The sequence below is a fragment of the Pogona vitticeps genome, chromosome 4 (genome assembly GCF_051106095.1).
Source record: "Pogona vitticeps strain Pit_001003342236 chromosome 4, PviZW2.1, whole genome shotgun sequence".
NCBI lineage: Eukaryota > Metazoa > Chordata > Lepidosauria > Squamata > Agamidae > Pogona > Pogona vitticeps.
This window is the reverse complement of record NC_135786.1, coordinates 153,756,140-153,771,319: the sequence shown is the minus strand read 5'-3', so window position 1 is coordinate 153,771,319 and position 15,180 is coordinate 153,756,140. Positions and strand designations below refer to the sequence as shown.

At 43.1% G+C, this 15,180-nt stretch overlaps 1 protein-coding gene across 1 annotated transcript; it reads right to left on the bottom strand.

Moving 5' to 3' along the window:
* Window positions 1-25: 25 nt before the first annotated feature.
* On the bottom strand, window positions 26-15,168 carry C4H5orf22 (chromosome 4 C5orf22 homolog). The gene is made up of 9 exons (XM_072998522.2): window positions 14,902-15,168; window positions 13,251-13,396; window positions 10,867-11,016; window positions 9,458-9,929; window positions 6,858-6,920; window positions 5,325-5,446; window positions 2,344-2,410; window positions 1,452-1,591; window positions 26-823 (listed from the first exon to the last, which is right to left on the bottom strand). The coding sequence occupies exons 1-9, from the start codon at window positions 15,022-15,024 to the stop codon at window positions 667-669; spliced, it is 1,440 nt and encodes a 479-aa protein (XP_072854623.2). The 5' UTR covers window positions 15,025-15,168; the 3' UTR covers window positions 26-666.
* Between the last annotated feature and the right edge of the window lie 12 nt (window positions 15,169-15,180).

Below are 15,180 nucleotides of genomic sequence, written 5' to 3'. Positions count from 1 at the left end.
CGGACACAGCCGGGATGGCCACTGCTTGAAAACAAAACAGAAAACTTTAATCAGGAATTCCAGCTAAATCTGGAGAAATAATTTCAACGTAAGACGGTAAACTAGTGATCTCTTCTTCCTACTCTTGCCTGGCTCTTGTCTGCAAAAATACAGGAAGCACTATTTCCAAATCAGTTTTCCCCTTTAAAAAATAGACATAAGCCACAAATTGGTTGATTTACCTTTACTAAGTGTAAATAACAAAAGGAGCAAAAAAATCTGGTTGAATTTTTTACATATATCATTACTACAGTACTTCTATTTCTGCATTGTGTCTTTTGCACCCCTTTAAAATGTTTTGGCACAATTACTAAAAAAAGGGGGAAAGCACAATGAAAAAGTGAGGACAATGGGTATCTGAAACACAGCCCATCCTCAGAAATAGTCCTTGCTTTTGCAAGGATGCCATTCCATGTAGAAAGAACTAACATGAGAGAGATTGGCTCAAGAAAGGGAGACACAGCTTTAAATTTCCAAGACCTGAGCCTATGAACATTAGGAACTTTTGAAGATCATTAATTAATTAATGCTGTGAGTCAAAACTGACGTGACAGGGGGGTAACAACGGACAAGAGAAAAAGAAGTTTCATCATATCCATATTTTTCCCATGATAGCAATCTGATAGCTCATGCCGTGGGGGAATAAGCTGTCCCAGTGGGACATGAATTTTTCGAGTATTCTAGATGAATGTCCAGTGTGCCATATGCCGAACTCAGCAGATCTAAAACTTTCTCCTGTATGAACTCAACTTGGTCTGCGGGACAGTAATCATCCAAGCTAGACCTGCAAACAAATAGACAACTCTGTAAATCTATTGTAAGTTTATCCAAGGTATAATCATTACAGAGAATCAGTCCTGTTATTTCACGCAAACATTCCCTGCCCTCCTAGCAAACTAGATCTACAATCCTAAAAGAATCACCAGAAGCTCTCCTACGTCTAGATCTCTTCCAGGCTAGGGAGCTGAGGAATTACTTAGGACTAGGACTCACCCTTGCCTAACTTTGGGCCATTACAGAGGCTGTGTTCCTGGTCTGTAAGGGATTTGCATCCAGCACAATCTGCCTGATCCCTTATCTTGCTCCTTCTCCATCTTTTCTTGGATCTTCTGCCAGCAGATTTTAGCCAGGAGATCCATTCTGCCAGATAGATGGCTGTTTCAGCTGAGAGCAGTCAGCAGAAAAAAATTCTACTGGCAAAAGGGTATCTTCACTGCCAGTGCAGGTATGAGTCCAGCCACTGAATGCTGTGGGACTTATTTCTGGGCAGATAAGTACAAGATTGTATTACTGGGGATCAAAGAGATTCTCATCCTCCAGCTGTGTGTCAATGAAAAAGGGCTCGACCTGGCTTGTGGCACTGCAGCTGTTTAGCTTAACTATGCTGCATAGCAGGAACCACTCAAGCTTACCGGGCGATGGTCACCAGGGTTGGCTTTGGCAAATTCTTCAAGAGATGTTTCACAGAGTGTACAAGACTTTCAATCTCTTGCTCAGTGCTAACATGGTGGGGAATTTCTGAGTAATCACATGTAAGGCCAGCCTGATGGACCTGAAAAAACGAACAATTACAAAACAATTAATCAGTACTTTTGATCACAGAAGTAAAGAAACCTTAGTAAAAACAAAGAAAGGAGAGGAAAATACATCATTAAGACTACAGAGTGTTAATCTACTCTTGACACCTAATAGCTCAATTACAACTTTAGACTCAGCATACAAAATTGCCAGTACCAGATCTCTGAATGAAGTTGATGTGCTTAGATATAATGACCGTACTTGGACATAATTACAGACTATAATTCCTGCTACAGTAAATCATAGTCTACCATGATGCCCAAGTACAGACATTATATGGAGGCCCCACCAAAACCCATCCAAAGTCCTCCTTCTTCTTCTGATGAACTGCAAGAAGAGCTTCAAAGCTTTTGCTTTCAATTTTTATTAATGGCAGGATTGACATTTTGCCTGAACTCAGCAAACTCTGGTTAATATTAACCATCATTTCTATCCCCCCAACTATGGTTTGTCTGAAACAAATTAAGTACAAACAAGTTTGCTTCAAAAGAATGACCGCTGTGTGGGTTTTAGATGGTATACTAAACTGTAGTTAACTGAAAAAGGAAACAAAAAATTCCATTTATTTAGGGTTGCACTAGACAGAAAAGAGGGATGGATGGCAGTTTGTTTCCATCATGATAAATCATGGTTCCTTGGGATATCTAAGCCCAGCAAAAACTGAGGCTTCAAGTATCAGTCCGCAAAAAGGCAACTCATAGAAGCTACATAATAAATAAGATTTACCATCTCATAATCTGGGGTCCCCAGTCGATTTTTCAAACTATGCACAAGCTGAACTAGAGGTTTCATCCTGTGATTAAAACACACAAACACATACGAAGTTAAGCCATTGATTTTAAATGAAACAAATCTGTACAAAAGCTATGAATGAGGCTAACACCAGTGATATATAATAGGTATGATCTTGTGGATTTTGTCGTTCTGCAGACTGAGAGGTATTTCCTCTAGGAATCCAGAAAGCGATTACACAACGTTTCCAGTACATCCAGGTACGATTAGATGCTTGGACCCAGCAAATAAAACTTTCACACAAGCTCAAGAATTGAATTGAAGCTGGTGCAGAGGTGGGACTTAGGGCTATTTCACAGATGTAAATGTGCCAAAGGGTGATTAACAGTCAGGGTGAATTTGATTCAATTCAAATTGATTTAAATCATGATCTACATTTTTTAAAATTGAATTCTTTTGAGACTTCAAATCAAAAAAGTGTTTGATTTAATTATGATTTAAATCACTTGTGGATTTGTGATTTAAATCACAATCACTTGTGATTTAAATCATATACTCTCATCACTGCTAACCACTCTGCTAGCAGCTATGAGAGTGTAAACAGCCTCCACTGTAAAATCACTGTTTTCTTAAAGGGATTTCCAAGCACCCATCCTTTGGATTTTTCTCCATCTATCTTTCTGGACCTGATGACTTTTGTAATGCCTTATTAAGATATTTTTAGTTCCACAAGGCATCTGCATCTGCTGCAAAACAGAATTCCTCATGCGCTCCCAACAAGAGACCAGGAGCTCCCTAAAGGAAGTTCCCCCCAAGGCAGGAGGGGCTGCCATTACGAGCCAGCTCCCAAACCAAATGTGCATACAATCTTCCTATGCAGCCTTGAAATGAAGTCAAATGGTACTGGAAAAGGATGTGTTGTGGCATAAAAGGAGTTCCAGCTATGAGGGATGTCTGATGTACACAATTGCTACGGCTGCTGAATGTGTAAATGGCACTAAAATTCTTGCTGTGATTTATTAGACTACAACATCCAAAATCCAAGTTCAGCAAAGGCAAAGGCCATACTGCTTGCAAAATTCTGGGAATTGCAGCCCTAGAATTATAACTTTGTCTCTGCTGTACGCTACCAATAAGGTCCCCTTCACGGATTGCTGCCTTGTCATGGCGAAGGGGCTTAGAAGCTATGGGCTATGCTGTGCAGGGACACCCAAGATGGACAAGTCATAGTGGAGAGTTCTGACTAAACATGATCCACCTGGAGCAGGAACTGGCAAGCCACTCCAGTACCTCTGCCAATAAAACTCCATGGACAGAAAAAAAAGGCTAAAAGTTATGACACTGGAAGATGAGCCCCTCAGGTCAGAAGGCGTCCAACATGCTACTGAGGAAGAGCAGAGGACAAGTACAAGTAGCTCCAGAGCTATAGAAGTGGCTGGGCCAAAGCCGAAAGGACTCTCAGCTATGGACATGCCTGGAAGTGAAAGGAAAGTCTGATGCTGCAAAGAAAAATACTGCATAGGAACATGGAGTGTAAAATCTATGAACCTTGGTAAGTTGGGTGTGGTCAAACAGGAGATGGCAAGAATAAACATTGACATCCTGGGTGTCAGTGAACTAAAACGGACAGGAATGGGTGAATTCAATTCAGGTGATTGTCATATTTACTATTGTGGGCAAGAATCCCATAGAAGAAATGTAGTAGCCCTCATAGTCAACAAAAGAGTGGGAAAAGATGTGTTGGGATACAATCTCAAAAATAAGAGAATGATTTCAATACGAATCCAAGGCAGCCCTTTCAACATCACAGTAATCCAAGTTTATGCACCAACCACTGATGCTGAAGAGGCTGAAATTGTCCAATTCTATGAAGATTTACAACACCTTCTAGAACTGACACCAAAGAAAGATGTTCTTTCCATTATAGGGGATTGGAATGCTAAAGTAGGGAGTCAAGAGATAAAAGGAGCAACAGGTAAATTTGGCCTTGGAGTTCAAAATGAAGCAGGGCAAAGGCTAACAGAGTTTTGTCAAGAGAACAAGCTGGTCATCACAAACACTCTTTTCCAACAACACAAGAGGCGACTCTACCCATGGACATCTCCAGGTGACCAATACCAAATTTCAGATTTAATGAACTCGACTGCCGGAAGAAATATCAATAACCCCAGATATGCAGATGACACCACTCTGATGGCAGAAAGTGAGGACTTAAAGAACCACTTAATGAGGGTGAAATAGGAGAGGGCCAAAAATGGTCTGAAGCTCAACATAAAAAAAAACTAAGATCATGGCCACTGGTCCCATCACCTCATGGCAAACAGAAGGGGAAGCTATGGAGGCAGTGGCAGATTTTACTTTCTTGGGCTTCATGATCACTGCAGATGCTGACAGCAACTATGAAATTAAAAGATGCCTGCTTCTTGGGAGGGAAGTGATGACAAACCTAGATAGCATCTTAAAAAGCAGAGACCTCACCTTGCCGACAAAGGTCTGCATAATCAAACTTATGGTTTTTCCAGTAACGACGTATGGAAGTGAGAGTGGGACCATACAGAAGGCTGAACGACAAAGAATTGATGCTTCTGAATTGTGGTGCTGGAGGAGACTCTTGGGAGTCCCCTGGACTGCAAGAACAAACCTATCCATTCTGAAGGAAATCAACCCTGAGTGCTCAATAGAAGGACAGATCCTGAAGCTGAGGCTGCAATACTTTAGCCATCTCATCAGAAGACTCCCTGGAAAAGATCCTGATGTTAGGAAAGTGTAAAGGCAAGAGGAGAAGGGGATGTCAGAGGAAGAGATGGTTGGACAGTGTCACCGAAGCTACCAACATGAATTTGACCCAACTCTGGGAGGCAGTGGAAGACAGGAGGGCCTGGCGTGCTCTGGTCCATGGGGTCACGAAGAGTCGGACATGAGTTCAAATGCCTCTTTTGTAACAGCTCCAGATTCAAGCATTCAAGCATTGTTACCCAGGATTGGAAGCCCATCTTTCCAGGTTCTCTTCAGTGTCATCATCACACAGATCGGCAAAAGCAGCCTCTAGATCTTCCAGCTGATGGATGCGATTCTCAACGCAGTCAGTCAACTCCTCCTTGATGCAGAAAAGCAGAAACAAGCCCAAGCAACAATTCACTGAATTCTAATAATATGCAATTCATGGGTAAATTAACATGTATTCATGGATTGGGAGCTACCTGGTGGTTTCCAAGGTTGTCTGAACATTTCACCTGCCGGATTCAATCCTCCTGTCAACAAGCTGGAAGCATGGATCTAGGACCTGGACCAAGACTGAACCAAATGCTAGCCTGTGGGATCCCTCTGGTGTCCATCTCCTTCTACAGTGTCCTGATAACAGAACCTAAATGGCACCAGAATCCTGACGAGAGCTAGGTGGGGTGAAGGGAATGTTACTGTACAGAAACTAGGACAGTAACCTCTTCCCAAGGGCACTGAGGACCCTCGAATCTGCCCAAGGAGGCTGAGTGTGAGTGCTATCCCAGCTCACCTCCACACTTACCAATAGTTCAGTATAGGGGCTGCAGACTAGAGAAATTTATGAGAAATTTTAACTGAAAACCAAGGCAGTTTAACACATATTTAATCTCTGCAATCCCACAGACTGCAAAGGCAGTGGAGGCAACTGGTTTCTTCTCTGGATTCCTCCCACTGATCTTGTCTAAAATTAATGCATAACACTGTGCGATGTGCAGAACACTGCCATCTACAAGAATTCCATAACGGATATTAAAGATGAGACTTCTGGGCACCTCAGTGTGACTCACCTGGGAGGCCTAGCTCCTGTTTCAGGAAGGCCCTTCTCCCAGATGAGCCATGTTTGGGTGTCTGTAAAATGTCTGTCAGATGCAACTCTCAGAATGGAGAATTATGGGGCATGTAGTTAAAAAAAATATCTGAAAATCCCATCCAATCAGCTTTGACAAATCTAATCAGCAGTCACTAACCACGGGGCGGAAAGAAAGGGCACTGACTACTTTGCTCATTTTTGGGATGGCATTTAAAGTGAGCTCATTTCAGCAGTTCAGAACACATTATAAGACATTGTAAGAAAAATGTCACAGAGCTAAAAGCATTTAATAAAGACGATGGATATGACCATTAATTTTTTTTTTTAAACTGCATTTTGCTTTATTTTCACCATAGCATTTAAATCTTTTCCTTGGCACAAGCCACATGTAGGTGTGTTTTGGATAACAACTCCCAAAATTCCTCCAGTCCAAAAACACAACTCTGCAGGTTTTTACTTGGCACAAGTTAAATTCATACTTCCAGTAAACTTTCATACAAACCACATAAACATGTTCTGTGACAAAACAATTTCTAAGGACTAATTGCAGGGTAATCAGCCTAGCATAACCACAAAGTAGTTTAAATCTTTCTCACGGTCTCCTCCACAATCCCTTCTCTCCCTCATACTCTGTCTTAAAACTTTCTAAGGAAAATAAAATTAATTGCCCCACTCCTTTGTTATCTAGCATGCATACCTCTGATGAAGTGCTGTTAGGTTTCTTAAAACTGTATAATTCTTTCAAAATCTTGTATTCTTCCTAATTTAGATGAAGGAAAACAAGAAAAATTATTCAATGCTTACAATAATGTGCTTTTGACTGTCAAAGTAGCTTTTCTTTTCTTTTCCAGTACAAAGTCATAAACTTTTCTATATATGGAAATTCAGACATGTGACCACAAATGAGTAAGAGCTCCTAAAAAGCCTCCATTTCTGTTGTATAGAAGCAAATTTCAGTGCAAAACGGGGAAGGGAGAAGAGGTGAGAAATTTGGGAAGTGTGTGGCCTTCCAAATGAAGTTGGACTACAATTTCCATCAGCCTTAGCCAGCAGAGCCAGTAGCAAGGGCTGATGGGAGCTGTGGTTCAATACTATCTGGGAATAAATGGTGTACATTTCTGAAATTTTCAGACACACATTGACATATGAAAGCCCTCCATAAAAGAACACTCCCTAAAAACTATCTTGAATGTTTAGGAACCAGAAAAGTCCCTCTCTCTTGCACTGTCAAGCACAGCATGAAAGAACAGTATTGAGATAGGCTACGTTGTTATTCTTACGTGTTGTCAAGTTCCCTCTGACTTTTGGTGACTCTATGAATGAGGGAGACCTCCCAAATGCCCTGTCCTCAACAGCTCTGCTCAGCTCTTGTAAACTCAAGCTTGTGGATTCCTTTAGGGAGTTGATACATCTCCAATTTGATCCTCTTTTCCTGCTGGCTTCCACCTTTCCTAGCATTACAATCTTTCCAGGGAACCCTGCCTTCTCATGATGTGCCCAAAGTAAGCCAGCCTCAGTTTCAACATTTTTTCCCTCCAGAAATTAGCTCTGGATTGATTTTATCTAGGACCCACTTGTTTGTCTTTCTGGCAGTCCAGAGTATCCACAAAGCTCTCGTTTAGCGCATTTGAAACAAGTCATTTTTGTTCCTGCCAGCTTCCTTAACTATCCAGCTTTCACACCCATACATGGTGATCAAGAATACAAGAGTGTGCGTGCTCTTGGTCTCGGTCTCCAGTGACACACCCATACTCTTGATGAACTTTTCTGGAAGTTTCCTAGTTTTCTTCTGATTTCTTGGCTGCAGTCCCCATTTGGACTGATGGCATACAAACTTTTTAACTATTTCAGTTTCTTGCATTACAGAATTACAAATTGTAGGACTGACATATATCATATCCTGCTACCACAGCACCTAGGATGAGAGCAGGATTCAAGTATGCTCCTGCAGTAGTCAAAGCCAGAGTCACACTCATTCCAAATGACAACAAATGTTTAGACCCTTTGCCAGCAAAACTGCCACACAAAAGATAAGCCAGATGCTGGACTGCAACTCCCATGACCCTTCAGTATATATTAAACTGGCTAGGACTGATGGAAGTTGTAGTTCCATGCTGGAGTTACAGTTCCATGCTGTGCTAACCATGGGGGCTGAAGAGAGGAAGGAAACAAATGGAAACTTCCAACCGCAGCCAGTTACTTTACTGTGGGAAGGGAAGATGCCAAGATGCTCTACTTGTCCTCCTCTAATGCCAGTGTTGGATTGATGTCCTAATCTTCTCACATGCATATAGGTAGCCATGTTCAAGGACTCTGTGCATTGACTTGCCAAACAGGTGGGTGTGGGTGGTTTTTGGAAGATGCAATAAGTTTCAAAAGGAGCCAGAGTTCAAACATACACATATATATGAGCAGCTCCTGTGTTCTGACAGTGGACCAATGCTATGCTCCTCCCCTCCTTGCTGATTAAGAACTGTTCACCATGCATCAGAACAATGGTTCCCAACCTTGAATCTATTCTTGGACTGCAACACCCAGAAGCTTTTACAATTAGCTGTGCTGAGAGTCGCAGTCCAAGAACATATGTAGAACCCAAGGTTGGGGAGCACTGCATCAAAAGATGGGGGAACTGCTTTTAATGGAAAGATCAAGAGATGCATAAAAGAAATCGTGCTCAAGAGATACTTCTTTACACACTATGCATACGAAGTTTCATCTCTTGCTTAAGCATTTTCACAAGTTAAATAGGCAGTAGAGGGTTCAACTGAAAAAAAAATCAGCTACATCAATTTCTATGTTTCAAGTTACACTGCAGGCGCTTGCGGCTGGAATGCGGCCGGGGCACGTCACAACGGTGGGAGAGAAGAGAGGGAAGGAAGGAAGGAGCGGGAGAGGAGGGGGGCTGCATGACTGCATTGCGCCGTCCCCATCAATAGGTGGACCCCCTCCCGGCCCCATAAAGCCGCCGGACTCGAAGCTGGCAACCTCTGCTGTCTGAGATTGCAGCTGCCGGTGAGCGCGCTTGGAGCGGGTCTGGAGGATGGCTAGGGCTGCCCGCCCATGCGGCCCAAGCCAAATGTATGTGCAGCCCAAACCAAATTTTCATCTTCTAATGTGGCCCAGGGAAGGTGAAAGGTTGGACACCCCTGATCTAAAATATTCTGTTCTGATGCATGAAAGTTGAAAATAATTTAAAACTTGAAGACTAACGGGGAAGTTTCCTTTGACATGATCAATCAGTCTCTTCCCCCAACGCTGATTTACCAGATTACGAACGAAAAGAAACATGATACTTACATGACTATATATTTCTTTGAAAGGATTCTTCACTGAAAAGAAATCCAAGTCAATGTCTAACACGTAAGCGCTGGCCTTTTCCAACACTTGAAGAATGTGTCTAACAAGTTCTGTTGTTTGGCAGGTGTGATTCCCAAAAGAGCAAGATGCGGTAGGACCCTGCAAGCCGGCAGTTCGCTCATGTGCAAAGAGCCCCTCTCCTAAGCCTTCTGCCTGTGTCTCTGTGTCCTTGTGGGCGAAGACGACACCAGTATCCTTCGATGAAGAGGCGACTGAAGCACCAGCTGTGTTGACCTCACTTAACTTGAGTTTCTTAGCACAAGGCAGAGCTTGGCTTTCTTCCTCCCAGTCGCTGGATGGTTTGGAGGGATTCACGAGGCAGACGCTCAGATGGAGAGACTTCTCATTCTCTAGCTGATCAGCCGAGACATAGAGACCGTCAGAAAGGAAGTAATTATCTGTGCTTGTGACCCTGGAATAATAATATTTCTCCTTAATATTCCTGAGGCACATTCAAGCATCCCACAGTGGTTTTAGCCACTGTATGGTCAAGGCCGAGAAGAAAATTCCATGCTCTCCCAAACAGATTACTAACTATTCCCCCCCCCCCTTTTTTTTGCAATCAATGAATCATGGCTGCTATTCAGTAATACCACAGTTCTAGCACATCCTACTAAACAGCTTGCTTGTATAAAAAGGCACTGAATGGGAGATCTCCCTTCTCCCAGAAGGCAGCACCGGATTCTCGATTTTACAGGCACAAAGGACACCTTCGCTTCTTCTCCGTGTCCTCCTCCTGGAACTCCATGGTTTGCCCTCTCATGGAAACTTGCCTGGTCAATGAAAGGATCATCTGAAGTATTGTTTTGGCTGTGTCTGCTCAGAGATGAAGAGAGCTACCTATTTTATTCATTCATTCATTCATTCACTCACTCATTCATTCGATTTTTACCCCGCCCCTCTAGACAACATCTATATTACATGAAGTCTAGAATTTTGGCACCATTACATGATGGCTCCATTGCACGGAATCATGGGATTAGTCGTCTGGTGAGAGACTTTGGATGCTGAGCTGGAAAGCACTAGGACTGGACTTTGGGGGAGTGCTCTACAGCTGCCAAGCAGAGACCTCTTAGTCCCACATCAAACTACACATCTAAGAATCTGCAGGTTAGAGCCAGGACTGTGATGTCAAATTATTATTACTGAATAATGTAGATACATCCTAGGTATTTGATACCTGTGGAGCACCTTTATTTCTGAATCATCTTCCAAAGAAATGATTATTTGGCATTTTATACTGTTGTCTTCCAGACTGTAGGGAGGGGCAGACACTAGATGAAGAGTGTCAGCGAAAGGTATGAAATTACCATTCTGGACATGGGTAGAGAAACAAAGGCCATAGTTACCTTATTGTAGTGGTGGAGGTGTCTTTGCCAACTAGAAAATGATGGGTCCCTTCTTCAATTTGTTGAGCCCAAGGAGGGTGTAGCCATACCACTTGGGAAAAATGACCAGCATAAACAGCAGGCATGATCCAGTTTTCAATACTTAGCTCACTGTAAAAACAGCAACAACACACAAGAAAAAATAAAGACTGAGATATATGCTACTATAATATTTGCCCAAAATATTATTGGACTTCAGCTCCCAACCTTGGACAATATCTTTGCATCCCACTGCTTGTGGAAGTCAATTAATATTCGGAGAGATTCTTCCCACCCTGCTTATAATTTATTTGAACTGATGCCTTCCAGCAGAAGATACAGAGCAATTAAAATTCAGACGACACACTTTTTAAACAGTTTTTATCCTAGAGCTATAAATGAACTTAACAAGGAACTTAAGAATCATCAGCAGTGAGTTGCTGGACTGTATTACTATTACTTGGTCTGTTGTGTTGTATGTAGTGTAGATACTGTGTGCTCTTAGGCGGGGTTCTGTGTTTTAGGATTGTTATGAGGGTGTGTGTGTTTTGGTCTGGTCTCTGAGTGTTCTTTATGAATTTTATTGTATGTGTATACAGTGTATATACATTCAATGATAATTAATAATAATAATATAGTATTATTATTATTACTGCTGTCCTCCAGTCTGTAGGGTGCAGATATCATTGTTAGAATGAGGTTTCTGCCATCTAACATATACAAAGAACGCACATCAGTATGTAAAGAACCTCACGGTGCAATGGTTAAAATGCACTACTGCAGTCAAGACTCTGCTCATGACCTGAATTTGATCTCGACAGCCTCAGATAGTCAGCTTGAGGTCAACTCTGTATTTCATCCTTCCGAGGCTGGCAAGCTGAGTATCCAGCTTGTTGGGAGGGAGGCAATGTGTAGCCTCCATAATTAAATTCAGTCTTCCAAAGAGTGCCTTGGGTACAATGGGATGGTGTCTAAGCAGCACATGTTACTTTTGTTTTAAATTGGAGCAAATCAGGGAAATGTGTGGATATCCAACGAAGAAAATTTAATGTCTATGACAAGAATACAAAGATCTGTACCCAAGCAATTAAGTAGCACTGTAATCCACAGAATTGGAAATACAGTACAAACCTTTTGAGGGAATAGTCCTCCTCTTTTGGGTCTCTTTCTCAATGGTGGGCGTGTGGGGTTTTTTTTTTGTTTTTTTCTCCACTGCTGGAAGCCTTAACTTTTTTAATACGTGTGTGTATGTGTGTGTACGCATGCGTGTGTGCACTGTAGACACATTTGAACATAAGAACCAAGGGAAGAGTGCTGCTCTGTCCCAAGGCCTTGAGAAATCGAACTTCTGAGGACAGTAGGACCCCCATATCCAAGCCCCTCCCCACGGATACTGAAAAAACCCCTCCCTAACTATCTGGAAGGCGAAGGCAAGCCTTTGGGACAAAGGAGCCGGCAGGAACCCTGGCCCTTCCTCCGATACACACAAACCCAACAGTCACCCAAAGGGAGGCTGAGCACAGAGGCCAACGTCCCTGTCCCAAGAGGGTCGCTGAGCTGCTTGCCAAAGCCAGATGGCCCTAAACACTGCCCAGTCCCACTTCCTGTTTAGATTACACTTTCAAACTCTCATACTGTTTTGTTTTCCCTCCAGGTAAACCAGCAGGCAGGAGGAGGAGGAGCTGCTGACTCCCAGGAAAAAGCTTGCAAGGAGAGGCCTTAAGCAGCCCGAAACCATGCTATGTACAGTGCATTAAATGGATTTCAATGCATTCCAATGGGGAAACGCTTTTCGCAAGACGATGTTTTTGTACAACAGCGATTTCAATGGAACGAATTAACATCGTCTTGCGGGGGACCACTGTATTCTTCATAGCATGCTCCCTGGTTCCCTCTATGACAAGGTTCTGGTAATGGAAGTGAAAATATTTTTTTTTCTGGATTTTTAAAAATAATGTAAATATTTTCAGATTGTGGATCAGTGAATCAGCAGTTCCTGATCCCACAGATAAGGAGGTCCTACGGTATCTGTGCTCAGAACTGAGGACACTCAGTTGCCCCATTCTGGACAATTAGGTATAAAACACAGAACTATTTGGTTTGAGAGAAATAAAGACCTACTCTAAGTTTAATATTTTTTTTAAACAAGATTAATTTGTTCATATCAACAGATCTGACAAGCCAGTTAGGTGGTTCTAGGATCAAGGTGTAAAGTTGGTGGCATTTATGTAGAGAGGCTGCTTGTCACATTACATTCCTGTGACACAGAGAGGGTGGCCTCTTGGAAGAGGCAAGTAGACCAAGGTTCAAGAAAGCACTAGGCACCATGTCATCAAAAACTGTAGCAGAAGATCATGTGACCCTACCTAAACAGAGCTTCTTTATCGAACACAGTATCAGCAGGCATGTTCACCGGTATAAGAAGGTCTGGGTGGGAATCCAAATGGACAAAGCTGATGTTATTGGTGGGAAGGTGCTTTGAACCAATGGCCCGGTAAACAAAAGGAAGAACCTAGAAGGAAAGGACCACATGCATTTAAAGTGGGGCAAAACAACCCAAGTCCATACAGTTAAATTAGGAACTACAGTCAAAAGCCAAAGTTCATCAAACACATCAGGGTAAGCACCAAAAAAACAAGCACTGCTTGTGAAGAACAATGCCATAGTTGTCAAAGACTAGTTGGTGTTAACATTCAACTTTTTTGGGATTTCCTGGGACCTTATTTGCAGCCAGTTCTTAAATATCATTACAGTCAACCCTCGACTTCCAAATGTCCCTACATACGAACTTTTCAATTTACGAACGGCTCTGTTGGCAAAAACTGGCATCGGCTTGCGAAAGGAGCTCAACCTATAAACGAGGTCGAGGCTCCGTTCGCAAGTCAATGCCATTTTTTTTTTGTGAACGGAGCCGTTCGTAAATGGCTCCCTGAAAAAAAGGCAAGGAGAAAGGGCTGGAAATTCCAATTTCCCGCCCTTCCTCCCTGCCTTTTTGCTTTCAGAGCTCTCAAAGGGCTTTCCGCCCGTCATCGGAGAAAGCCCTTCGAGAGCTCCGAAGGCGCCGACTGCGGTGGCAGGGACCCCCAGGGAGGTCTCCCATGGTAGTGGGCAAACCCTGGGATACCTCCCTGGGGGTCCCCGCTGCCGCGATCGGCACCTTCAGACATCTCAAAGGGCTTTCCCCTCGACATCAGAGGAAGCCCTTTGAGACCTCCGAAGCCAAAAAGGCAGGGAGAAAGGGCAGAAAATTGGAATTTCCAGCCCTTTTCCCCTGCCTTTTCGCCTTTTGAAATGTTGGAATGGATTAATTCCATTTCCATGCATTTCAATGGGAAATGGTACTCCGACTTACGAAGTTTTCAACGTACGAATGTTGTTCCAAAACAGATTAAGTTTGTAAGTCGAGGTACCACTGAAATGAATCCGAAATGACTTCTGTGGGATCTGCCTCCAAACAAAGATCTTGTGTTAAAGCAACATGCAGATAAACAGTCTGAATTTGCTGAAAAATACAATACTAGTGTGGAAATTTTATACCACATGGCTACTTCCCAAAGAAAAAGGATTAGAGGGTGCTCTCGAATCATTTACTGCCCAATGGTAATATCTTAGTAACAGTAATAAAGTATTTTAGATTGTCCAAGTTCTTGACGGTAAATATTCCTACTAAATTCAGTGGTGCTTTAACCATTTGCATCTGCATTATTCATATGCCTGGGTGAACGTATTCCGGGCCACTGCTAGAGTTCCTTAAGTTGCACGTTAAGCAACATATTAAAAATTAAATAAAAATGAGATATATTTAACCTATGTTCTTGAAAGCGCGCGACAGTGTTTTGAGCCACTCTCCCGGTCCTGGTTAACCGGTTTGTCTGCACTGTGTACAGTGTGAAGTGTTCATCCTGCGAACTGAATCCCACACGATCAAGTGAGGCCTCGAAAATGTTCGTAGCTAACAATTCCACTCTTCCCCCCGCCCCCGGTACGGTTTTCCAAACAGGTATTTATTTCACCTACATCGTGATGATCCTCTACCACGCAGACCGGCAGCGTCGGATACGCTCGGAGGGGGCTCGTCCCGCCGCCGGGGCGATGCAGATGCTGCTCCCCGCCGCCGCCACCTCCCGCCGTCTCGCTCATCTTAACCCGGACCAGCGAAAGCGCCGCGGAACGCTCGCGACGCGCGGGATTCCCAAAGAGAACGCGAGGCTCGTGGAGGTTCTCCGCCTATCCAGCGCCGGGCGACCCAACGTTCCACGGCCCGAACGCCGGCGTCTCCAACGTTCGACGCGAAGA